Genomic DNA, 24711 nt, shown 5'->3' with positions numbered 1-24711 from the left:
CAATCAAAGAAATAACATCAGCAGTTTTTTACCATCTGAAAAACATCGCTAAGATCAGAGAAATAGTGTCGAAACCAGACTCAGAAAGGCTTATCCACGCATTTGTCTCCAGCAGCTGCAGTACATCCAGAACCAGGAAATACGACCATATTAGTCCAGTGCTCTGGTCTCCGCACTGGCTTCTTGTCACTAATAGCCCTTTTCCACCAAGCCGGTGCCGGTTCTGGGCCAGTTCCAGTTTCAGAACCGGTTCTTTCGTTTTCCACTAAAAAAACGCTGGCTCTTGGTTCCAAAATCTGGTGCCGGTTGGGAATCAGTTAAAAGCTGGACCAAGAAACGAGCACCAGTGATGTCAGCGGCTGGGGGCGTGGCTCTCTCCTCCAACAAACATCAATATTAGTTAGTTTGTGCTTAGAACTTCCTGGAGAAGCCAAAACAGTCTCTGTGGGGGAAACTGTTGTTTTGCTTTATGCTCTTTAGCTAAAACAAGAGTTAGAAAGAAGAAATCAAAATGTGAACGGCTGCTGTGACTGAAACATAAACTTATTTTTCTGTATTTTATAACCAAAAGTGGCTGTAGTAAGATGCTACTATCAATTTTTGATGTTGACTTCCCAAAGCGTTGCTATGACAATAGGCACAGCTCTCATTTTGGTGGAAAACCAAGTCAGTATGGAACCAACCCGGCACCAGAACCAGCTCTGAACCAGCCCAGAACCAGCACCTTGGTGGAAAAGCCCTATCAGAGAATAGAATTTAAAACAGCTCTTTCATGGTTTAGCACCGAAGTACATCTCTGACAAGTTACAGCCGTGTGAACCATTTCGTCTCCTGGTGGTTCCCAGAGTTAGGACTTAACACGCTGAGACTGGAGCTAAAATCTGGAACAGTCTTCATGAGGATGTGAGACAGGCACAACTCTAACGTTTAAATGTTCAAATCCAGGCGGAAAACAGTTCTTTTCACCCGTGCATATGACAACTAGAAGTATTTTATCTGCACTCTTGCTTTTTACTGTAATTCATTCATTTTTATGTTGTTGTTTCATGGACTGATTTAATCTTCTTCTTGTAATTTTATGCGACCATTTCCAGTACAACACATTTGAAATACATTAAAATGGTGATGCAAATGAATGAATAAATACAGATCGGCAGTAGATTTTGTTCAATACATCTTTAATACGAAGAAAAAAAAACACACGACACACAATTTAGGGGTCTTGAATTGCCATAGAAAACTAAATACATGCATAGAATTGAAAGTAAAAAAGATATACTGATTATCCAGAGCTGAGATGAAGAATCAATCTAGAGGCCTTTGTAAGTGCTGTTGCGTGCATAGTGCTTGGAACAAATGGCAAGTAAACTAAAACTGCTATGTGTCATTGTGTCAAAAATCTTTGCATAGTAGAAATGAAGGGAAAGAAGTCGGCAAGAAATATAATAATAATAATAATAATAATTTAAATGTGTATTATAAAAATAATATTAAAATAGGAAGTAGCATTTGAGATGAAAATAAATCAAAAATAATAAAATAAAAGTAATACATGTGCATTGTTGTACAAAGCATGTAAGGACTAAAAATGACTAAGAGCTTTCATATTCTACCACAATCGTAAGGCACAACCTGTTTGCTTTTGTCCATTCATTTCCATTACATCAATGATCCGTCTGTAAATCTTGTCACCTCAATAGAATCTTCAAGCAGCGTCGTCTCTGTGCTGGTTTCCACTGTGGAAGGCTGCCCTCTAGTGGACGATCGGCTTGCTTGCAGTCGGGACGGGGAAATCTGCCGTAGCCCCCGGCGGAGCACTCGCACCGGTGTCATCTTTTCTCCGAACGGGTTGCTCTGAGCGCTATCGCCGGATTGTGTAAGAGAAATACTCCCAACTGAAGTAGAATTTTTGTCGGATTTCAGACGAAAAGATGAGAAGGGACTTGGTTTTTGTGGTGTAAAGCTGCCCGTTTGAGAACGCGGTGTTCCTGTAGCATTTATTCTGGTGTATGTAGTTGGTATATGAGTTGAGGCCTGCACTTGTTCATAAGTTGGTGTTCCATTGGTTCCTATGTGCTTGTCTCCCTCTGAGTTAAAACGCTGGTTAGCAGAAGACTGGGAGACACTGAGCTCTCGGAGTTGCTTCTTCAGTTGGCGAGTGGAGCTCTTATAAAAGAACAGCTCCTTCTCCAGCTGCTGGAGTTTGTCCTGGATGCCGGCTTGTTCCTCCTTTGATGCAATTTCTGCAAGACATAATCAAAATAATGAATAGTACTCAAAAGTTTCCAATGCATTTCTCACAATCACAATACAAGTGAAATATTTAATAGATATTTGTCCCCTCAGCATCTTCATAAGCTTTGGTACTTTCACAATTAGGCCCCCAATCGTCACATTAAAGGTTGACATAGCAACATCCGTGATATAGATACAGACGGCATCTTGTCATAGAAGGGGGCGTGGCTTCGCCGAGGGGGAAACAGAATCTTTAGAGCAGGGGTAGGCAACGTCAGGCCCGGGGGCCAAATTCGGCCCTCCAGCATAAAACCTTTGGCCCCCAAGAGAATTTTGAAGAAACATTTATTCATAAATCAGAGACCAAATACGTGAAAAGGACTATGAAATGTGGGAAATACTGTCAATATTTTCACATTTCCCAGCAAAACACCCCATTAGGTCATATATTATGAGCAAAACGTATATGTGTAGAGAAAAGGTGATTTACTTTGGGCAAAAAATTGTGAGTTTCGGCCCTTGGTGTTTTGGCAGTGAAGAAAATCGGCCCTCCATGACACAAACTTGCCAACCCCTGCTTTAGAGAAACACAATTTCCACTCTTTTTAGCCATTTTCTGGTGGAATATGAACTTATTTATCACATAAGTAAAGTAAAGTGTAAATCGGGCCCATGTGGATATTTTTTCACAGCAGATTGTTCAGTAGAAGTGAAAAAATGGCAGTAGCTAGCGCTAGCTGACCGTTAGCATTAGCCCGATGCTAACATGAAGCATCAGGTTAGCATTCTCGGTTATTTATGTATTTATGGGCTGTTGAACTACTTTACTCCACTCCATGTCTTTGTATCTTTATTTAGTAGAAAACTATATTCACAATTCAGCGTTTGTTAAAGTAGTTTTTGAATAATTAGAGAAAGGTTCGATTTTTTCTAAATTGTTTTCCCCCTTAACTGTTTTCAAACATGACCATATATGGGCGATTCCAGAGATGCCGTCTGTATCTATTGTATATGTCTGTGTAAGCTCTCAGTCTTACAGGAGTTATTCAAAGGTTCACCAGCACTTTTCCTTTTCTATTTCTTTCCCGGTTCCTGTCCCTAACTTCCTGAACGTGTCTTTTTTTCCTTGGCTAAGAGGCAGAGCTTTCCACACTACAGAGTCCAGATGGTGTCTTAAGAACCTTTGTAAAACATTTCAATAGCATAGTATTGTGACTGAAACACTGCAGATATATTATGCATGTGTGTGGTTTGCTGACCCTTGAGTTCTGTGAGCACCAGCTGGACATTGGCCTGGTGCTCGCGTTGCTGCTGCATTAGTCTGCGGTCCGTGTCCAGGGCCAGTCGCTGCATGTTCCCCTCCATCTCCGCCAGAGCCATGTCCTGCTCTGCCGTCTGCAGCTCTAACTCCTCACAGCGCCACCGCAGAGACCGCTCAGCCTCACGGAGACACACGACCTAAAGACAGGCTCAATGCATTAGACTGAGTAAGTAAAGACGGTAGATTGTATGTGGTTTAGATGTACTGTAGACAATTGCCTTGTTATGTCAGTATAGCATCTACAAGTTTCCCGACCTTATTGAAGTATCTGGTGAACAGCTCGGATATTTCCGGCGGGGACAGCTCCGTCAGTTTGCACAGGACAGGGCCGAGGTGTACGGCCTCGCTGTCGGCCCCTTTGCGAGAGGAGAGCCCAGAGGCAGACAGCTTCTCCTGCCTCTTCTGGATGGTCTTGTTTTTGAACTCCACGGCCGCATCCAACGTTTCAAGAGCCTCCTCCAGCTCCAGTAGGCTGTGCTCCTCCTAAACAATGTGAAATCACAGACAGAGTGCGATATTAGTGGCATTCTGACACTTTCCGATACTGTATGTCTGGTTAATCCTGTTTATTCAGTCTGTCCCGTTTGCAACAGCTTTATCCAAATGCTCATCCGCCACCTGGTGATGTCATGAAGTGGTGCTACTGTGGGATTTTTTTTTTAAAGCATCCTCAGTAATCTGCGAGTGGAGCTCTCCCTGAAGGTCCCTTTAAGAATATCATTGGCGTAAACACATGATGTCTGTATGCTGATTAAGATTCAATGTTTTAAGCAAGAATGGTCCATAAAGTTCATTGACGAGAGGAAAGGAGAGTGACGTCAGGCGAAAAGCCGAATGGGGAGAGACTAGATCCTTTCTTTCCTCTCCTCCTCGGACAAAGGTCTTCTCTTCCTTTTTGTGCTGGCTCCCGCATAATATAAACCCGAGTAATGCGACGGAGCTTCGTGATGATCTAATATTAGTGTGTATTGGACTGCCCTAAAGCAGTTTGTCTTACCCCTATTAACACTTATATTACGCTCATAGGGACTACAAAAAGGATTTATTAAGGTAAATATGTTACATAGTGCTGCTTTAAAGTACCTTCTTTGGACTCATTTCTTGGATACTGGGCAAAAAAATCTAACCTAATATTGAGGTCTGGGGGAATGGCTACAGTACTGCAAACTCACTTGTCCTTCTCCAGAAAAGAGCAATTCGAGTAATTCATAATGCAGGATATAGAGATCATACTCACCCTCTTTTCCTAAGGTCAAATCTACTTAAACTGAAGGATCTGATCAATTATTTCACCGCAATAATGATGTTCAAAGCTAGAAATGATCTATTACCAGCCGGTATTCAGGATGGAAGAGGAGGAAGGGTATACATGAATTTCAAAACTGATGTGATGTGTATATTGTGGAAAGACATTCATATTTTGTAAAACAATTGTTGTAAATATTGAGTATCTCAGTTGTGCAGGTTGTTGTAAAAGAAGAACGATTTCAGCTTCTTTTGCACCTGTAGAAATGTCAAGTAGAAAGGGGGTGGGACTAAATAAGGCCACACTTCAACACACTCCTTTTTGAACAATTGCTGTATTGGTATGCACTACTTGTATTATCATTGTTTTTAAATTGTTTGAAATAAACTTAACTAAAAAAAATAATAATGATAATGTAAACTGCACACAGCACAGCGTGATTGTCAGTGATTGTCTTTGCTAATTTTCAAGGTTTGTTGATGTACTTTAACTAAATACATTAACAGTCAGCTTTGTTTTAAACGGGTGGGAAAAAATTGAATCGAGTTTTTTTTCTATAAAATTGAAGCAGCTCTAGGACCTATAAACTAATTTGTAGTAAAAACACTAAAAACATTCAGAAATGGCTAAACACTCATAATCGGGCGTACTTTTTAATTGTTCAAAGCCGCACCACAAAACATTTCACCCAAGAAATAGAAAAGAATACAAGCATTAATTTAATTACAGGTGTATTTTTAACACTGGCACGTTTGTTACACACAGTGATCGGACAGTCATGCAGCAATATATGTGTGACCTGGAATGTGTCACAGTGTGGCTTTAATCATCTTTTTTAGATCGTTAAAGTCAATATTTCCCTTAGATTGTAACCTTTCAAAACATTTCTCAACACGGTTCTTTTGTACATTAATTGGAGCTCATAATACCTATTGTTGTATTTCTGCTGCTTGTTGTACATGGGATACCTCGTTTTTATTCTATTTTACTGGTTGCACATTTTCCCGTCTGTTTTTGCACAACTCTGAGTGATCTTCTTGAACACCGACTGTAACAAGTGAATTTCTCCATTGTGAGATCAATAAAGGATTATCTTATCTTATCTTAAGCTTTCACCTTAAATATATAACTTTAATTCGACCCAAAATGACAAATGTTAGCCACATTTCTCTCTAATCATGCAATAACACAAGACACTCTGTACCTCGGGAGTGAGAAGTTTGTTGTCCTTAAGTTGTGCTTCCAGTATGTCCCGTTTCTTCTGAAGTGCATCTCTCTCCAGTTTCAGTTCCTCTAAAGAAACACCTTTGGCTCGTCCCTCGCTGTGAATTCGCTCTTCCAAGTTGTCCAGCTGCAGTGACAGACGCAGCAGGTCCTGACTCAGTACCTAAAACACAGCAATAGAAAATATCTTCAGTTTTTTTGTAATCATTTTGAACTTCCTGGGAGCCAGCTGACATTTGTGCACATTTGACCTTGTAGTGACTCTATGCGTGGTCAGCATGGCACCTTTACTTTCCATCACAGTGGTCTCTAGGACGCTCCAGGATCAGTTGTTTGGAAGGTTTTTATTGCTCTCACCAGAAAACCTTCAGAGCAATTGATCCTGGAGCGTCCTAGAGACCACTGTGATGGAAAGTAAAGGCGCCATGCTGACCACTCATACATCTGCTGGGTCACTACAAGGTCAAATACGCACAAATACGCTTCTTTTCCACATAAAAGTTACATAATGCACCTTTAATTTGAGTGAAATGGTTAATATAAACATTTTACAATACAATAGTTTTATCCCAACACATTATATATGGTTTGAAAGGTCTGGGCGTCCCCTGTACAGGAGAATAAGGTTCAGATAAACAATAAAAATATCCGTAATAGAATAAATGCTCGTATTTTATTCTTTTTTTCTGGGTGAAATGTTGTGCGGTGTGGCTTTAACCTCTTAAACCCCCCCTTAACAGAGTGCATTTTCTCCAGTTTGGCTTTACCAAAATCTAAAACCTTAAAAATGTTGTCAAAAATGTGACAAAAACTAAATAAGATGAAAAAGAATGTGAATAAAGTGACGGCAACGCGGCAAGAACGCAAGGAAGATGATCTGTTGAGATCAGCTTTGTAGGTCTTAGCTTTCAAATGAGGCGTTACACTGGCCTGGTCTGGAAGCTCCAGTCGAGACTCGAGTCGGGAAGATTTTAGATGCACACGGTTAAGGCGGGGGAACAGGCCACCGTTTTTCCATACTGAGATATGTTCTTACCTGAGCTTAGACGAGTTGATACGTACCTGTCTGGTCTTTGTGTGTGCGCTCAGTCACGCAAAACGACCAAAGATCTTGTTAGCAATTGGCCTCTCCCAATGTATTCCTATAGCTCCAAACGGGATTAAGTTGGAAGCTACCACACTCTTCCACGGGCACAAAGACCAGACAGGTACGCATCAACTCGTCTAAGCTCAGGTGGGAACATATCTCAGTATGGCCTGTTCCTTTAAAGCAAAATACTTATTTTGAGCAGTCTGCCCTATAGGTGTTGTAATCCTAGTTGTCCCACCTGACAGTAAAGAGTGAGAAAAGTAGGACAGATGAGTAGGGCTGATAATTTTTGACACAAAAATAGAAAAAATACAAGAAAACCTGTCATATGCACTTAAAGCACACTCTCATTTGATAATAATAACAATGGTTTGGATTCAAATTGACTAGGTATGGCACTGTTAACTACTACTGTACCCATTGTAGTCGACAGACCCACGGGTGAAGCTCCAGTATCTGACCTGACTGGAGCGCAGGCTCTTGATCTCCAGCTTGCTCTTCTGTTGGAGACAGGCCTGCCGTCTCTGCTGCACCCTGTCCCTGCTCTGCTGCTCGTCAGTCAGATCCCTCAGCTCGGCTCTCCTCTGCAGCACGGCCTCCTCCAACTCCTCCAGCCAGTCTCCGTCACCAGCCTACGGACATTACAGACGTGCTACGATGGGGGATGTGTTTGAAATCCCTCACTTCGGTGGTTCTAAAGACTTGGACCAAGATTTAGACCTTCCAAGCACCATAACCGGGCCGAGATCGAGGTACAATCAGGGCTAAATTAGGCCTAAAATGGGGCTTGAATTTAAACTTGTACCTCATTTATTCCGTCTTCCTCACACCGTCTTCTGTTTTCTGATAATCGGACCTACAACAAACAACAGAAATCAAACTCCCAAACTGCAGTGAAGTGAAGAAGATGTGAAGAGATCCTGTCCATACCTCGCACTGCTCGGGCGGAGTCTCTGGAGTCCCCTGTGCACAGCTGGCCTGCAGCTCTGCCCTCTGCTGCTTCATGTGCTGCAGACTGGAGAACACATCCGCTCGAAACCTCTGGCTTTGCTTTGAGATCCTCGCAAGAACTCCGGCGTCTGTCCCAGCGGCGCTGCCACGCCTGTCCAAAGCTTGGGATAATTTCTCTGCCGTGTATGAAACATTCAGACCGAGTTAGTGCAGCGTAAGTGTGGCTGTAATATACGAAAAAGTTGATATATGCGTACCAGTTCTGTCCAAGTCTTTGATAAGCTCCTCCTTCATTTTCATGTTGATGGTCAGCTCCTGGATCCTTCTTTGTGTGGCGCTAGACCGCATTTTGTTTGGTCGACTTGGCTTTGCATGTTGATCTTGTGTCAATTCTAGGGATGTATGAAAATATGTGACAATAACATATCAGGGGGACGTGAAGTAATACAACGGAACTTTCCAGGTCATAAGCCACAAGAGCAACAAACTAAATGGAAATTCAAAGGAGACATATTATACAAGTCCCAAGATACAAGAAACTGCTAGAAGCTTCAGTATCTAGGAAAGGAAAGGAAAGGCAAGTTAATTTGTAGAGCACAATTCATACACAAGGCAATTCACATAGCTTCACAGCTGCATAGAATTACACGGAGATTAACGCATTGACTGCCAGCCATTTTCAAATCAGAGAGCTCCCCACTGCCAGAGGTTTTTCAGGATTTTGACAGTTTTTTCAAGACCCACAGAAAATTTAGGTCAACACAAAACCTATCAAAAGAAAGATTAGACTCTCTTCTTTCATCTAAAAAAAAATGCGTTTGTACCTCTTTCCATTCTTTAGTAATCGTCCGTAGAAAATAGGTTAAATCACCCAAAATGCTGTTTTCTGACCAAAAAGCTGAGAAAACGAAAGTGCAATGCTGCCACCTAGTGACTCAATAAAATAACTTATTTTATTGAGTCACTAGGTGGCAGCATTAGGCAGCGCAACTAAGATTTTAACACCAGACATGCTCAAGGCTTTGCTGCAGCTGTTCCCATTGGAAAACCTAATTGACATCTGTAGACGTCATTGGCAGTCAATGAGTTAAAAGACCCTGTAATGCACCACACCGGTCCACAATAAAACTGCAAGTTCTGCTGACTCATTATTCGGATGCAATTACATGTATCTGCTGCCTTTTATACCCCTTCATTGGCGCTTTCTTGAGTAATGGTTCCCAGATAATCTTGTATATAATGAGCAATGGGCCTCTCGGATATAACATTACCAACCGTTTGCCAACTTTACTTTATTGTAAACACCCTCTGGGACCAAGAGAACCTCAGAGTTGTCAGGTGACTCGCCCTCCTGCCCCTCATCGTCAGTGCCGCAGTTTGGAAAAGCTTCTTGTTTCCATTGAAAGATGTTTTTGCCTTTATCATGACTTCTATTTTCTCTCCATACCTCGCTTACTCTGTGGTGAGTTTTATCATTTCATTACCTAAATCCACAGTGTCAAGGGCTTATTGTTTTGCTAATAGCCTCGACGTACGTGAATGAAACAATACAAGAAACAACTTCATAATGTTTTACAAAGCACAAAAAGTGAAAGCATAATATAAACAAAACAAAATCCATGAAAAGAGCTAACCTTTTGTTCTCTGGCCCAACTGGATAGGTTCATGTGGCTTTTGCTTTGTCTCTCGACTTGTCCATGTTCGGTTTAATGAACGGCTATAGGGAGGGGGGCATAGAAAGCAATGTTAGCAGTACTTCATAGCATCTACATTCTAAACTATTTACACATACTACTCACCTGAATCCCATTTTGCTCAGAAATGTTTCCTCCTCCCCCTCCTCTTCTGGATTTGTATCCTGTCGCTCCGTAAAAGGACTGTACACTTCCTGCTTCTCGTCCAGCTCAGCCAAAAGGAGTTGACCTCTCATTTTGAAAGACGCTATGACCCTTTCCAAAGAGAACAGGGGCGGGCAGGAGTGGATCTAAAGAGGGGAGAGGTTTTTGCTAATTCCTGGGTGTTTCAGAAACCAAACGTGAATGTTCATATGCAGCACGGTACCTTTCTGAGCGGGCGGAGTGCTGAGCTCTGTCGGGGCAGGGGCACACTGTGGGCTCTCCTCTCGTAGCTCCCACTGGCACTGCTCTCTCCGGTTCCCAAAGCCGAGGACTTCAACCCCTGAAGGCGCTCGATCATGATCTGCTGGTTCACTAGTTGTTCCGTCTGAATGATAAAAACATGAGTTAAATGACGGGGCATCGTGAGAGTCACACTCTGCTGGTTGAAAATGACCTTGATGCGATTCTGTTCCCGCTCCGTGTCCAGTTGTTGCAGGTGAGCTGTGCATTCCCGGCTTAGTTCCTCGATATTGTCTTTAAGGAGTTTTAGGTCGGCGTCTTTTTGCTGTAGTATCTCTTCATCTATTGCCAGAGCTTCCTGAAACAGAATCCATGTATAGTAGATTTGTTACTCTCAAACTAAGTCAAGTTAAAAGGCACACTGCGTAACATTTTGGATTATACTGTTGCCAGCAATACAAAACATGCTCCTAGTGACTAGCTCGACACTAAAAAAGCTATTTTTGCAGTGGGTAATCAAAGAATGGATTTGGATGAGGACCTAACCTATTCAAATCTCATATTTGGCTGTGTTCAGATGAGATCTCCATGGAGACGAGCTGGAGACGATACCCATTCCCAGTAAAGTTAGTCAGGTCTGAGTTTATTTGTTCACATTTTCAAACATATTTCAACAATAAAAATGTGTGTAATAAAAATAAATGCTTGGATTTGATTCTTTTTTAGTGGGTAAAATGTTACACGGTGCAGCTTTAAGTTACTGTACTACTCAGATTAACAGCAGTGTGTTATTGCAGCACTAAGTAATGATTTTATCCATTATTTCATGTAATAATTTGATCGTGGCACGTAAATACGTCACACTTCCTGGCTTAACTGAAGTCTGGTGTGAGGTGGCGAGCCCAGAACCATGTTTTTTAGGACTATTTCATATAGTATATAGAGTGAGAACAGTAAAAACAAAACATTATTATAAGTATGTGTTATATTTACAGTGATCCTTCAATATGGCGCCCCAAGACTCTAATGTCAAAAAATGTACACTCCAAAAAAAGAGCCTTAAAATCACAATACATGGTACAGGACACATAAATCTCCTATGACTTTTGAGTCATTTTGATAGAGACTGAATGACTCATTTCCAGAGGTGAGTAGAGTAGTCAAATATTTACTCAAGTAAGAGTAAAATAAGTACTAAACTGTTACTTCAGTACTATGAGTAATTGATGAAAAGATTTAAAAAATTGATTTATTTTCAATGACACTATAAATCAGGGGTAGGCAACGTCAGGCCCGGGGGCCAAAACCGGCCCTCCATCATCAAACTCTGGCCCTCGAGATGATTTTGAGAAACATTATGACCCAAATCAGAGATCAAATGCCTGTTAAAGTACTCTAGAAATGTTAAAAAATACTGTCAATTTCTTAAAATTTCTTAGCAGAGCACACTTTTAGACTATAATCCTAAAAAATACTCTAAGAATACTAAGAAATGACTTAAAGCTACTTGAATTAAGAGATTAAATCTAAAGATTGAGTGGATTTGGTCTGGCCTTAATGCAGATAAACCTATTCTTGCCAATGGAACAAGCACAAGTTTTTTCTTAACTCAGATTATTTTGTTATATTTTGTTATTTTGTTTAATTTCAAGTGAAAAATAAATATTTTTTACAGTAAAAGTTAATTTCCAGTGGGATTTCTATTTGTTCCAATGGCATTGGTGTTTTTATCTGATCTTAGATTAGTTCAAACCGACGCAAATTTAACATAAAAAAAAATCTTTATTCAAGCGATTTTAAGTAATTTATCTAATTTACGATGAACACTTTTCCAGTATATGATGTGCAACACTGGCATATGTAGAAAGTGATGCTTTACTTCAATTGCTTCAATTGGAGGGTCCGGCCCTTGGTCTTTTGACGATGAAGAAAAACAGCACTCCACTGAGCAAACTTGCCTAACCCTGCCATAAATTGTGTGAAACAAACCATAAATCATATGGAAATCGTGATTGCAAAGAAAATTTCAAGAAAATGGCTAAAAATACAGAAAAACAAAATAATTCTAAAGAACAAGGAGCACGAAACGATCTGTTTTACGGATCAAAATGATGCATTTGCCGCTTAAATATTTACTCACAGTGGAAAAAGCAACAATTATTTGGACTCAAACAAGAAAGATACTTCAATGTAATTTTACTTTTTTATAATTTCAAGTTACTCAAGTTCATGTACTTGAGTAAATGTAACTGAGTCCTACCCGCCTCTTACCTTGCATTGTAATAGCTCCTCTCTGAGCTTCATCCCGTCATCACTGCTTTGCTGCTCCTCCTTCTTTTCCGCCCTGTTCTCTTGATGTAACGTATTTACCGCACGAAGCCTCTCTTGCCACTGCTCCACTCTGCGTTTAAAGTAACTATCTGCAATAGTGGGCGACACCTCCGCCAACAGAGCCGCAGCCTCCACGGCCAGCTCGAAGTACTCGCCCCCATCTTGGTCCGCCGTCTGATGAGTGAGTTTGAAATTTTCCCGCAAAGTGTCTCCCGCTTTAGTCCTCTCTCGGTCTTTCTGCAGCTCGCTCTGTTTCTCCCTCAGGAGCTCTCTCAGCGTTTGCACCTCGAACTCCAGCTCCCTCTTTTTCGCTTCCCCGGGGTCCCACGGGATCGTAGCCGCCGCGTTGCTCGACGCCGCCGACACGGGCCGATTCCGGATGTGCCGCGCCTTAGAAGCGAACTGCAGCACGCTCATGGTCTCCGCCACGCTTTGGTCCGACGGGCTGACGCACGCCATCATCAGCGTGTGGGCGTGGCCTCCCAGGGAATCGCGGAGCAGGCGGGTGATCTTGGCGTCCCGGTACGGTATGTGCGTGTTGCTGCGATGGCGGTTGGGGTCGGTGAGCGCGCGGATGACGTTGCCGAGCGCCAGCAGCCCGGCGTTGATGTGCGCGGACTCCTTGAGGCACGGGCCGGTGTTGCTGGTCTTGTAGGCGCGCTCGGAGCCGGCCAGGTCCACCAGGCTGATTTTGGAGCAGCGCACGGTTTGATGGGAGGAGCCGTCGCCGTGGATGCGCTGGTACAGGTGCAGGGAGAGGATGGCGTGGGAGCGGCTGGATTGGTTGTTCATGGCGGTGGCGCCGGTGTGCCGCAGGGCGTTGCCGGTCTCCAAAACGCTGAGGAGCTGTTCGGCCGAGGCGATGGGCGTCTCTGTGACTCCAGTGACGACTGTGGGCACAAACATGGGTTATGGACAGCAGTAGGGCTGCACAATATATCGCGAAAAATATCGTATCGCGATATTAGCTGATGCAATATCCGTATCGCCAGAAGCCACAATATATCGCAACATCCCCATAGCCTTCATCTGACTGAGATCGACCCATTTTTTTTGCAAGTCATGTGTAAAAGTTCAGTGTAACATTTACTAGGCTTATTAAATTCTACCCTTGTTTAGGTCCTGATGGGGTGTTTTTTCAGTCTTCTTTTGACACAATTTGCTGGAAAAATGGAACATATCGTGTTTAGTGAAATATCGCAATAATGCCGTTATCCCGATATTGCACGGCAGTATCGCATATCGCAAGTCACTTCAATATCGTGCAGCCCTAGACAGCAGTGGGAACTTTCAGATGCTAAAAGTCGGGCTGCTGGGACTGATTCTGTATTATGATAAATCAGTACTATGTAAGGTGCTGTGTATGCATATCTTTTTTTATTTATTATTATTTTGTTTATTGACATGTCAGAACAAAAAAAGTTACAACTAAGGTCAACAACATAGGCCTTTGTTTCCCCCCCGAGGAAACAAAATAAAAATAAAATTGAGAATTGATAATCCAGAGGAGAATTAGCAAATAATATTAATAGTTAAAAATATATACAAGATTTCTGTTTAGATTCCGATTCAGATTAAATCTACTTGCAGTATAAAACCACATTGGAAAAAAGCTGTTTCGCTCTGCTTGGGTCTTGCATGAACTCTTTTTATGCAATATTGACATTTTCTGTGTGACAAATAAACACAATTAAACTAAACTGAACTGACATTAAGTAATTGTGACTTGAAATGTTTGTCTTGTCTTTGCTGGTCCAGCCGTTTTTTCACTTCCTAATTAACAGCATTACACTTTCACAAGTCGTAGCTAAAAAGAAAATATATGAACTAAAAAAATGATCATTAATACCAGTCACTGGGTCCATGATCGCTCTGTACAAGACCAAAAACTTCTAAATGTTTCCTCATATAATAGTATAGGCCTTTAGAATGCTGTGATGTGACCTGCAACCCAGCAATACGTGCCTCTGTCTGGCAGGTTAGCTACATTTCATGTGTAATTTAGTTTTTACTTGAAACTGTAAAGGTCCTTTAATAATAAATATATTAATTTAAACAAAGCAAAGCACCATTATAACCAAATGCTAAAGAATAGCAACATTCCAATATCGCTTTGAGTACTTTGTGACAAATCAGTTTTTTAATATCAGTTCCATCAGGTAATAACCTACACAAAAGTCATCTGCTTTAATCCTCTCCAGTTCTGCATTAACTACAATCATTTCAATTAGGGCTGCAACTAACGATTATTTTGGTAATCGATTAATCTACCGATTATTTTTACGATTAATCGATTAATCGCTTGGCTGTGAAAGGTGCATGGAAATTGTATTTTTTCCATTTTTTTATCACATAGAGCTAAAGTGACGCCGCTTGAGGACATGTTGATGGAGTAAACTTAAAGTAAACGTTTGTACAAGGCTATTTGTGCTAATTCTGCTTTCTGATTGGACGAGAAAAAGACAGATATTTATGAAATTTACAATGTACAAAACAATGCAGACCCTAACTTTAAAAACAAAGTAGGTTTTCATCCAAAATACATAATTTTCATGTCTTTTTTGCTCTACTTTAGTCTGTGTTTACTAGAAAACGATTAATCGATTACTGAAATAGTTGACAACTATTTTAGTAATCGATTAGTTGTCGATTAATCGATTAGTTGTTTCAGCCCTAATTTCAATTATGTATTATTATTGAAATATATTATAATATTTCAACGTCTTGAGTTGTTGGGCAAATCTTTAATTTATACTTTTATCATAAGGCTTAAAGGGACTATACGGAGTTTAAAAATGGTAAAATTATCTATTTTCCTCCCCCTACATGTTCCAACAAGGTCCTAATGTGTAGAATGAGCTCAGACCTGTTCACCACAACTGCCTCTAAAATCCTGCACTTTCACTCAAAAAGGTGTCACCTCGGGTCCGAAGTGCCGTCATGCACAAGCATAATATAGAAGGTGCAGTTACATGTATGACCTGAGGTGGCAGTATTGAGTATAAAATGGCTAACTTGCATCTAGCCCCTTTAATAAAGTAACAACTCATATCACATATTGTTGTACCCTGAGCTGAAAGAAGAAGTAGTGCTCACCAGTGTTTCCCTTGTCGTCCTCCCGGATGTGAAGGGGCTTGTGGACAGTGGGCAGCTCCAGCAGGTCCCTGAGCTCCTCCTTGTAGAGCTCCAGGTAGGACATGTGGACTGTGAAGTCTACTACGTCACTGCTGGTGTCCAGCAAATAGAAGAGGTCATGGGCCACGCGGTCGATGATGCCTCCTTCCTCCGCTGAAATCACAAAAGAAGCTTTCTTAAAACACAAACACATTTCACTGCAGTATTTGTTATACTATATTATAAGAGCATGTGTGAGTAAAATATATATCTATGTCATGAATGTACTGTGAGATATTACAAGTATACTTTGATCCCACTAATTTAAACCAAAATTCAGGAAGATTGACTGGAAAAAAGACTGAAGCATTGACTTGATCACATGCCTTCACATTATCTGTGTTTGTGTAGTTTATATAAAACTTTCTTTTCTGCATAAATTGTTCAAGAGGCAAAAAGATCTGAGGCACACAGACAAAGTCATTTAAAAGTATTTTTTTTTAATATATTTTGTATCTTTGATGCATATAAAGGAAGAGCGCTTGTACAGTTGTCTTTCACCAGAGCTCACAATATAACTAGTGATGTCATAATAAGGTAAGTCGAGACAACTATATTTTCAGTGCAATTATCAATCTATAATCAATCTATACAGAACTTGAACTGCCCCAAAGACATAAAAACACTGATCCTTTTGGAAATATTCAAATTGTAAATCTAAATCCCACCCCCCTTTCTTCTTCTTTCGCTCTCTCTCCTTCTTTGTTACTTCTGCCTTTTAATATAATATAAGATAAGATAAGATAAGATTTAGAACAGACTGTAAAAAGTACAATATCGAGGTGCAAAAGTTTACAGTCCTCGTGCAGGTTGTTAATAAGTGAGTGGTACATACAGTACATATATAGAATATGTGACCATGTAAATGCAAAAAAGCTTTTTTTTTTTTTTCTTCTTGAAAACAATATAGAAAACAAACAAAAACCCAATGTCAATGACACATTTTTGGTATGCTAAAAAACACATTAACATACATAGCCTACTTCATAAGCATAATTACCAATAAAAATATGAAAGGTAAAATTTAACCCCTTAACTCCCACCTGAACCGAGCACATTTTCTCCAGTTTGGCTTTACCCCAATCCAAAAGCTTCGGGAAAAAAAGGTGTGAAAATAGGCAAGGCAACTTTATTTATACCGCGCATTTCGTACACAAGGCAACTCAAATAGCGACAGAACTGAGACGAAAACAATGAAGAAGATGCGACAAAAAAGTGGGGAAAAAAATTACGAAAAAATGACACAAAAATGACAAAAATGTGACAAACAATTGACAAAAAAGGACAAAAAAAGGACAAAAAATGACGGAAAAAATGATGAAAAAAGTGGCAAAAATGTGATAAATATTTGACCTATTTACAAAAAAGGACAAATGTGACAAAAAATTTACAAACAATTTGACCAAAAATTTACAAAAAAATTACAAAAATGAGTTGAAAACCCCCCAAAAAATGATGGGAAAAAAAATCTGATGACGTGAGGAAAAAGATCCATTCAGATGAGTTTTGTAGATCTTAGCTTTCAAATGAGGCGTTACACTGGCCTACAGGATCTGGGTAAAGCTGAACTGGAGAAAATGCTCTCGGTTCAGGCGGGAGTTAAGAGGTTAAAAAGAAGATTTTCAGTTTTGCTAAGACAAAAAAAAAAAAAATCTAATAGGCCTATGTATAAATAAATGTGGAGCAAGAAACTGATAGAAATGTGATGTTTCCCAGTAATTCCAAACGATGTCCTGTGACTCGTGCCCTTCTGCCTCCTGTCACCCTCCTTTGTTGCCCCACTCCCTGTCCCCCCTCCGCTCAACACCATCACCCCCATAAACCCCCATCGTGCATTTCATTCCCACTCCGACTCACCCAGCCCCCCTCCTCCTTCCATCGTGTAGGTCTTCCCGGAGCCCGTCTGGCCGTAGCAGAACACGGTGGCGTTGTAGCCCTCCAGCAGAGTGTCCAGCAGCGGCCGGACGCACGCCTCGTACACCTGGTCCTGGCTGGACTCCGGGCCGAAGGCGTGTTCGAAAGAGAACAGCCTGTCCGAGCCCAGCATCACCTGCGAGGACCCGGGCACCACGCGCACGCACACCTGGTGTCTGCGCAGCACCTCCTTCGCCAGCATCGGGCGGATCCGGACCGCCACTCGCACGAACACATCGTCGGCCATTATTACGATAATTCACGCCAGACAAAACACGCAGTGAATATTACAACCCCGCTAATTTAGAACGATTTTTTTTCCCCCCAATTAAAATCGTTAACGTGGTTCGCCTTCCGTTGGTAATTCGCGTAGTAGCGTCACGTAGCCGTAGATTACCGTAATGTTTGTCATTGTCTGATTGTCACTCGGGACAGTTGTTGCTGCGGGAAACTTTGTCCCGTCCCTCGTTTGTTGACTGTAGGCGGTTGCCAAGGTAACGACGCCACGGTAGCGAAAAGGTCAACGAGTTCAGTGGCTGGGTTTGAAGAGCGGCGAGAGAGATACACGTGACGCGGCTACAGCGCCCTCCAGCGGCTCGCGACGAACCTACAACATTCACAGGTCCAATTAGATTAACCTCTTAACTCCCGCCTGAACCGAGAGGATCTTTTTCCTCACGTCGTCAGATTTTTTACCCATCGTTTTTTTGTTGGGTATTCAACTCATTTTTGTAACTTTTTTGTCATTTTTTTTGTCATTTTTTATCACATTTTTGTATTTTTTTTGTCACATTTGTGTCATTTTCGTCAATATTTTGTCAAATGTTTTTGTCAATTTTTTATCCATTTTTTGTCATATTTTTTGCCACTTTTTTGTCACATTTTTGTAATTTTTTGTCAAATTTTGTCAAATTTTTGTCACTTTTTCGTCATTTTTTTGTCAATTTCTTGTCAATTTCTTGTGACATTTTTGCCACTTTTTCATGAATTTTTCGTCACTTTTTTGTCCCATTTCCATCATTGTTTTCATCTCAGTTTTCTTGCTTTTTTCACAGCTTTTTTCCAGAAGCTTTTGGACTGGGGTAAAGCCAAACTGGAGAAAATGTGCTCGGTTCAGGTGGGAGTTAAGGGGTTAAAGCGTTATTCAGCCCAACATATTAAAAAAAAAGAAATAGTTTAAATAAAGAATAATGAGTAAAAACTCTTTCCTTAACGTTGTATCGTAAGTAAATAAGTATTGCTTTATTTATCATTGTACAAATAGTCCTGAGCTGCTATGACTGATTGTATAACATTTTGTAATTTAAAAATAATGTACTGTATTTAAATGTTTGCATGACCAGTGTTGGAGAGAATACTTTGAAAGTGTATTTAATTACAGAATACTGAATACTTAACCCTAGAACACTGTTGCCGGATGTTTTTCACACAAGCAAATACATTTATGTGATTTTCATTATGATGGTTTATCTGAGTGTCCTGGGTCTCTGGGCTTCAGCTTTGTCTTTGACATCTTTGAAGGCCTGGGGGTTTTCCTCCAAAACACACTTTTTCCTACAGACACATGTTAGCGATAGTGATGAAGGTAGGGCAGGGTTAGTGTATTTAAGACATGACACAGTTTAATATAAAAGAACACGACTCACATGTGTCATGTATTGTCATGTTTTGATAGATTTTGTTGACAAGTACTTTTTATCGGGTGTATTATCTCGTTGGTGATGGTGTTTTGAATTTGAGTGAGTGTTCTACGGGTTAAAAATGTATTATGTAATGTATTTAATTACTTTCTCCAATCAGAGTATTGTATTCTGAATACTGAGAATATTTTCACATTGATTTGCATAATATTGATATAATATGTATTATTAAAAACATGCAGCTACACTTGTCAAAGCCTGTTAGGAGCTTATTGTTGTAAACATAATGCAAAAAAGCACTTTGCTATTTCCCCGGCTGTTTTGATCTTTTCTTTCTCTTATTGTTATGAATATGAAATTGAAATGTAATGATTAAGTACTGCGATGCATTCCTTTGATATTAGGAAAGTCACTGTCTTTTAAATACCTTCAAATGAAAGACTTCTGAAAGAGCTCTGGCGTAGACTAAGAGTATTAGGTGTTGAACAGAAAATCATGCTTTTTTTTCTACCATGCTGTTATTGAAAGCTTGAGCCGATATGGAGTGTCTGTGCGGTTCAGGAAATGAACAGTCAATATAAAATCAGATTTGACCAGGTTGGTGAACACGGCACAAAAGGTGATGGGAGTAAAAGAATACCCATCATTACAGCACAAGGAAAATGATCTCAGATCCATCCCATGTCCTGCACTCCCAGTATGAGCTGCTCCTATTCGGACAACGCTATAGAGGCCCTATCAAAACTAAAGGAGATATCTAAACAGGTACAGGAACTCCTTCCTCCCATGTCGGTGAGTCTCCTGAACTCAGGCCAAAAAGCAGAGCGGGGATTGTGTTTTGTAATGTTCTGTCTCGACTGTTATGTCCTGTCATTATGTCCTTGTATTTGCTTTAGTTTTTTTTATGTGTGGCAGCCTGTGTGTCCAAAACAAATTTCCTTCAGGAAATAAAATGACTCTTGAGAATCTAGTTTCTCAAAATGAGTATTTTAAATTTGCATTGTAAGCACATGCATTTACTTATTATCCAACACTGTGCACAACCAAGCTGTGTATGTCCTCAGGCAGCTCATACTGAGACCGGGCACTATCGAGAAAGTGCCTCACGGTCTTTCTGTCACAAAACTGTGGAGCTCCCCTCCTGGAACTGCCACCTTAAAGTGGTGGAGGGGTTTGAGCACCTGAATGATCCTGGGAGCTCTGTTATCGGAGGCTTCGTGCCCCTGGTAGGGTCTCCCATGGCAAACAGGTGATGAGTCAAACAAAGAGCGGTTCAGGAGCCCCTTATGAGAGACAGGCTCAGATGTGTGAGGCCGTCCTCCCGTGGACCCACCATCTGCAGGAGGAGACATGGGGCTGGTGCAATGTGATTTGGGCAACTACAACAGCTGCCCCCACGACCCGGCAACGGACAAGTGGAAGAAAATGGATGGATGGATGGATAGATGGATGGATGGATGGATGGATGGATGGATGGATGGATGGATGGATGGATGGATGGATGGATGGATGGATGGATGGATGGATGGATGGATGGATGGATGGATGGATGGATGGATGGATGGATGGATGGATGGATGGATGGATGGATGGATGGATGGATGGATGGATGGATGGATGGATGGATGGATGGATGGATGGATGGATGGATGGATGGATGGATGGATGGATGGATGGATGGATGGATGGATGGATGGATGGATGGATGGATGGATGGATGGATGGATGGATGGATGGATGGATGGATGGATGGATGGGATGGATGGATGGATGGATGGAACTGTGGAGCTCATGGCTCCTGAGCTGAAATAGGACCTAGATCTGGGGGCATTTAAACATGAACAAAGTGTGTTTTAAAAATAATGTGGAAATGTGCACTCATTTTAGATTATCTTTGTGTAATGTCATTGAATGTCAATGTCAATGGGTGCTATTGTAATGCATTCTATTGTCTATTATCTATTGTCTATTATCCATTGTCTATTATCTTTGAGGGACGGACATCGAAAATCAGCCCTGGCAATAAATGTTACAGTGTTGTAGACCATAAAATAAATGAAATAAACTTAAAAAACATAATAATAACATGTTTTATAAAGGAGTGGTTCTCCCCATTTGACCAGAGGATAGTTCTTCTTCTGCAACCCCTGTAGCCGTACATTTAGGGAGGGTCATTTATAATCAGTTCAAGGGAAAGTTAATACATTATTAAATGATGCTTAAATTTTGGGCCTCATTTTTCATTTTCATTTTTCATCCTGTGAGGTTTGGTATCGGGCCGCGGTTTGAAATCACTGATCTAAGGAAAGCAGATATTTCTCCTAAACTAGTGGTTCTCAACACAAAAGTGAGTTTCAAAAGCATGGGAAAGTGCTGAGCCTTTCTCAAGAAAACTTTCTTTCAATATCCAACTACACAGTCACACTTCTTGAATGACATTTGTTCAACATTCATTCATGGGGTAAATAGAGTATTTTACATGTTCTGTGACAAACTCAATTGTTATTTGGCTTGTCATCCTGGAAGGACGATCGGTTCTCAGTGAATGGATCAATTTTCAAATGTAGGGAAATCTGACGATGCATTTAGGTTTTTAGGAGAAAACCATTCAGGAGGTTTGTACAGGATTCGTTTTAAACATGAACACATACACAATAAAAAAGTCAATAATACATAAACGCATGAATGAGGAGACAAAGAAATGTTTTATTCTGCCAGCAGGATAGTGGTGTTGTTATCTTCTCGTGACAGTAGTTCATTCACATAATCGTGGTACCTGTTAGAATTACTCCTACCATCTGCAACCATCTGCTCTGGCATCGTCCCAGGAGCTTCTGTTTCCGCTGCCAAGGCTGCACTGACTCAGAAGTGCGGATCCGCAGCCAGAGCCGGTGTCAGTAGTAAATACAGCGCGTGTGGTGGATGGGGACGTGGGCCATCTCCCTGTGGTGCTGCTTCGCGTAGGGCCACAGGTAGAAGTCGATGATGGCGGAGGTGACGGGGCAGCTCGTCTTGTCCCGCTCCTGGACGAGCCTGTGCAGGTGCTGTTTGATCAGCTCCACGGCCCAGATGGAGCAGCCGCGGATTTCCACTTCCCTGCGGTCTCCGGACTCCATCGGCTCACCTGGGAAAGAGAAGAAACTATAACTGTTGTTGTTGAATATCACTGTGCCAATTTCCTGTTACTACTGTTGTAATCTAGAAAATTGCAATTTTTCTTTTTTGCTTTTATGCATAAAAAAATCCACTTCAATCGTGTGTATCTAAGATCAACACTTAAAGGGACTATATGGAGTTTCAAAACTTTAAAATTATGCATTTTCCTCCTATGTCCTAATGTGTAGAATTATCCCAGACCTGTTCACCACAACTGCCTCTAAAATCCTGCACTGTCACTCAAAAAGTTGTTACTTCGGGTCAGAAGTGCCGTCATGCACGAGCTTAAAGGGATATTTCAGGATTTTTGACATAGAGCCTCATTTCCTAGTTATCCAGAGTGATGTTGATTTCTGGAGATATTTTTTTTTGTAATTCATGCAGTTCTTATATTTGAAGAGTTTCGTGGCGCTAGGCTAGCACAAGGCTAGTGCATTTCTATGGTATCAGCTAGCCTGCATTAAAAACAGTCTGACCCGCTCCACAGAGCACCTGAGGAAAATCACTTATAACACCAGACTAACCATATAAATGTCTGTGTCGATAGAATAATTTTTGGAATATAATTGACCTGCATCACATGAATGATCACATTTTGAGGGACTATTTTCTAGCAGATCACTCCGTCGCTGCGTAGCTTATGCAACCACGAAGCTGATGCTGCTCAAATATAAGTTATTTTAAATGCAAAATGGTTAAAATTACTCTATCGACACAGACATTTATATATGTGAACAGCAACCTGACCTGGACTACAGTAGCATATTTACATGTGGACCTTGAGGACTCATGTTAATTAATATGGACTGTCCCATCTTAAAGGGGCTAGATGCAAGTTTGCCATTTTATTCTCACTGCTGCCACCCCAGGCCATACGTGTAACTGCACCTTCTATATTAAGCTTGTGCATGACGCCACTTCGGACCCAAAGTAACACCTTTTTTTGTGACAGCGCAGGATTTTAGAGGCAGTTGTGGTGAACAGGTCTGAGCTCATTCTACACATTAGGACATTGTTGGAACATGTAGGGGGAGGAAAATACATAATTTTAACATTTTTAAACTCTGTATAGTCCCTTTAAATAAATAAATAAATATAAATATGAACATGTTTGTATGAAATGAAGGCTTTGGAACTGTATGGTGTCAAATTGATCAATCTAGTTCAACCTTTTAACAAAAACTATGTTCTTTGTGGAAAAATAAAAGCATATCTTCGTCAAATTTTCTTTATAGTATCCCTTCTCTAAGGCGCTTTTTCAAGTTATATTACCGTTTAAGTCGCACCCAAACGATGAAAAAAAGTGCGATATAATCCAGAAAATACGGTAATGTAACTTGGAAAAGCGCCTTCGAAATTCATAATATACAGAAAGGATAATATGTGTGTATTGTTCTGCTATATTTTAGTCAGTATTGCTGTTTTGTCACCTCTCTTCAGCGCCTCCATCAGCTTGTCGGAGTATCTCAAAGCTCCCAGGTGGACCAGAGCCTGGGGCACCCTGTAGTCCGCGAACATGGTGAGCCAGTCCATGTTGGCGATGTCTCCTTCTCCCCGGGCGGCCATGACGCCCCAGTAATCTGCCACCAGGATCTGCGCGCGCTTCAGGAACGCGATCCTTCTGCCCTGGGAAAACAGGCAGAGGGTCATCGGAGTGAGAAGAGGGACAACTGTTCCTCCATATTCATCACAAGAAGGCCCTATCCAGACTGCGGCGCCATTTGTGACCAGCAGATGGACCCCTCCGATTAGATGTGTAATTTATGCTGCAGCAGATTGGCCATGTGTTTCTCAAAGTGAAATAAACGCTTTGTTTTTGTGATGAAAAGAAACAACAAAATGTAACTGTCATCAAGCCACAGAAATATGACCGAGAAACATGTCAAAAAAGCAACGAAACGTGAGGAAAATACGAACAAAAAGGACGAAACCTTGACAATCATAACGAGGAAGAAGAATTAGTGAATACAGAAACAAATGACTGCACTCCGTAGTTATCAAAAAAGTAAAAGTCCTTTATTGAGACATGGACAAAGTAATTAAAAAAAAACACAGGTCTGTCTTTGTCAGGTCAATTTTGTGAATGAATTACTTACAGATGCGCTAAAATACCCGCATGAGGGGTATCACGTGACCCACAAGAAAATAAGACAAAAATGTAAATACACAAACAGACATGAAGTGATCACTTATAGAAATGTAACATGCCAAAAACATGCATTCAAATTACATATGTGGAAAAGAATTTTTTTTTTTCAAAGTATAGCATGAGAGCAAATATAGACACTATATAATATATCTTATATAAGAGTTTTGTGGCGCTAGGCTAGTGCAAGGCTAGCACATTTCTA

At 40.9% G+C, this 24711-nt stretch overlaps 2 protein-coding genes across 3 annotated transcripts in view; both read right to left on the bottom strand.

The window, feature by feature from the left end:
- qng1 (Q-nucleotide N-glycosylase 1) overlaps positions 1 to 24711 on the bottom strand; it is a 177521-nt gene that overhangs the window by 124648 nt on the left and 28162 nt on the right. For both annotated transcript variants that reach the window (XM_079552871.1, XM_079552870.1), the window contains exons 6-7: positions 23791 to 23986; positions 22067 to 22328 (exon numbers count right to left, since the gene is read on the bottom strand). In XM_079552871.1, the coding sequence (XP_079408997.1) occupies positions 22099 to 22328; positions 23791 to 23986 (426 nt within the window). In that variant the 3' untranslated portion in view covers positions 22067 to 22098. The remainder of the gene's footprint in view (positions 1 to 22066; positions 22329 to 23790; positions 23987 to 24711) is intronic.
- LOC306977303 (kinesin-like protein KIF27) lies at positions 1598 to 18073 on the bottom strand. Its single transcript, XM_079575566.1, has 14 exons — positions 17508 to 18073; positions 15573 to 15764; positions 12417 to 13366; positions 10360 to 10503; positions 10129 to 10290; positions 9867 to 10051; positions 9702 to 9784; positions 8325 to 8459; positions 8047 to 8243; positions 7578 to 7748; positions 6007 to 6189; positions 3812 to 4039; positions 3495 to 3693; positions 1598 to 2243 (listed from the first exon to the last, which is right to left on the bottom strand). The coding sequence occupies exons 1-14, from the start codon at positions 17809 to 17811 to the stop codon at positions 1660 to 1662; spliced, it is 3717 nt and encodes a 1238-aa protein (XP_079431692.1). The 5' UTR covers positions 17812 to 18073; the 3' UTR covers positions 1598 to 1659.

The sequence above is a fragment of the Gobius niger genome, assembly GCF_951799975.1.
Source record: "Gobius niger genome assembly, chromosome: 1".
In the NCBI taxonomy this organism is placed as follows: domain Eukaryota; kingdom Metazoa; phylum Chordata; class Actinopteri; order Gobiiformes; family Gobiidae; genus Gobius; species Gobius niger.
The sequence above is the reverse complement of the archived record's forward strand: the minus strand, read 5'-3'. Positions and strand labels throughout refer to the sequence as shown.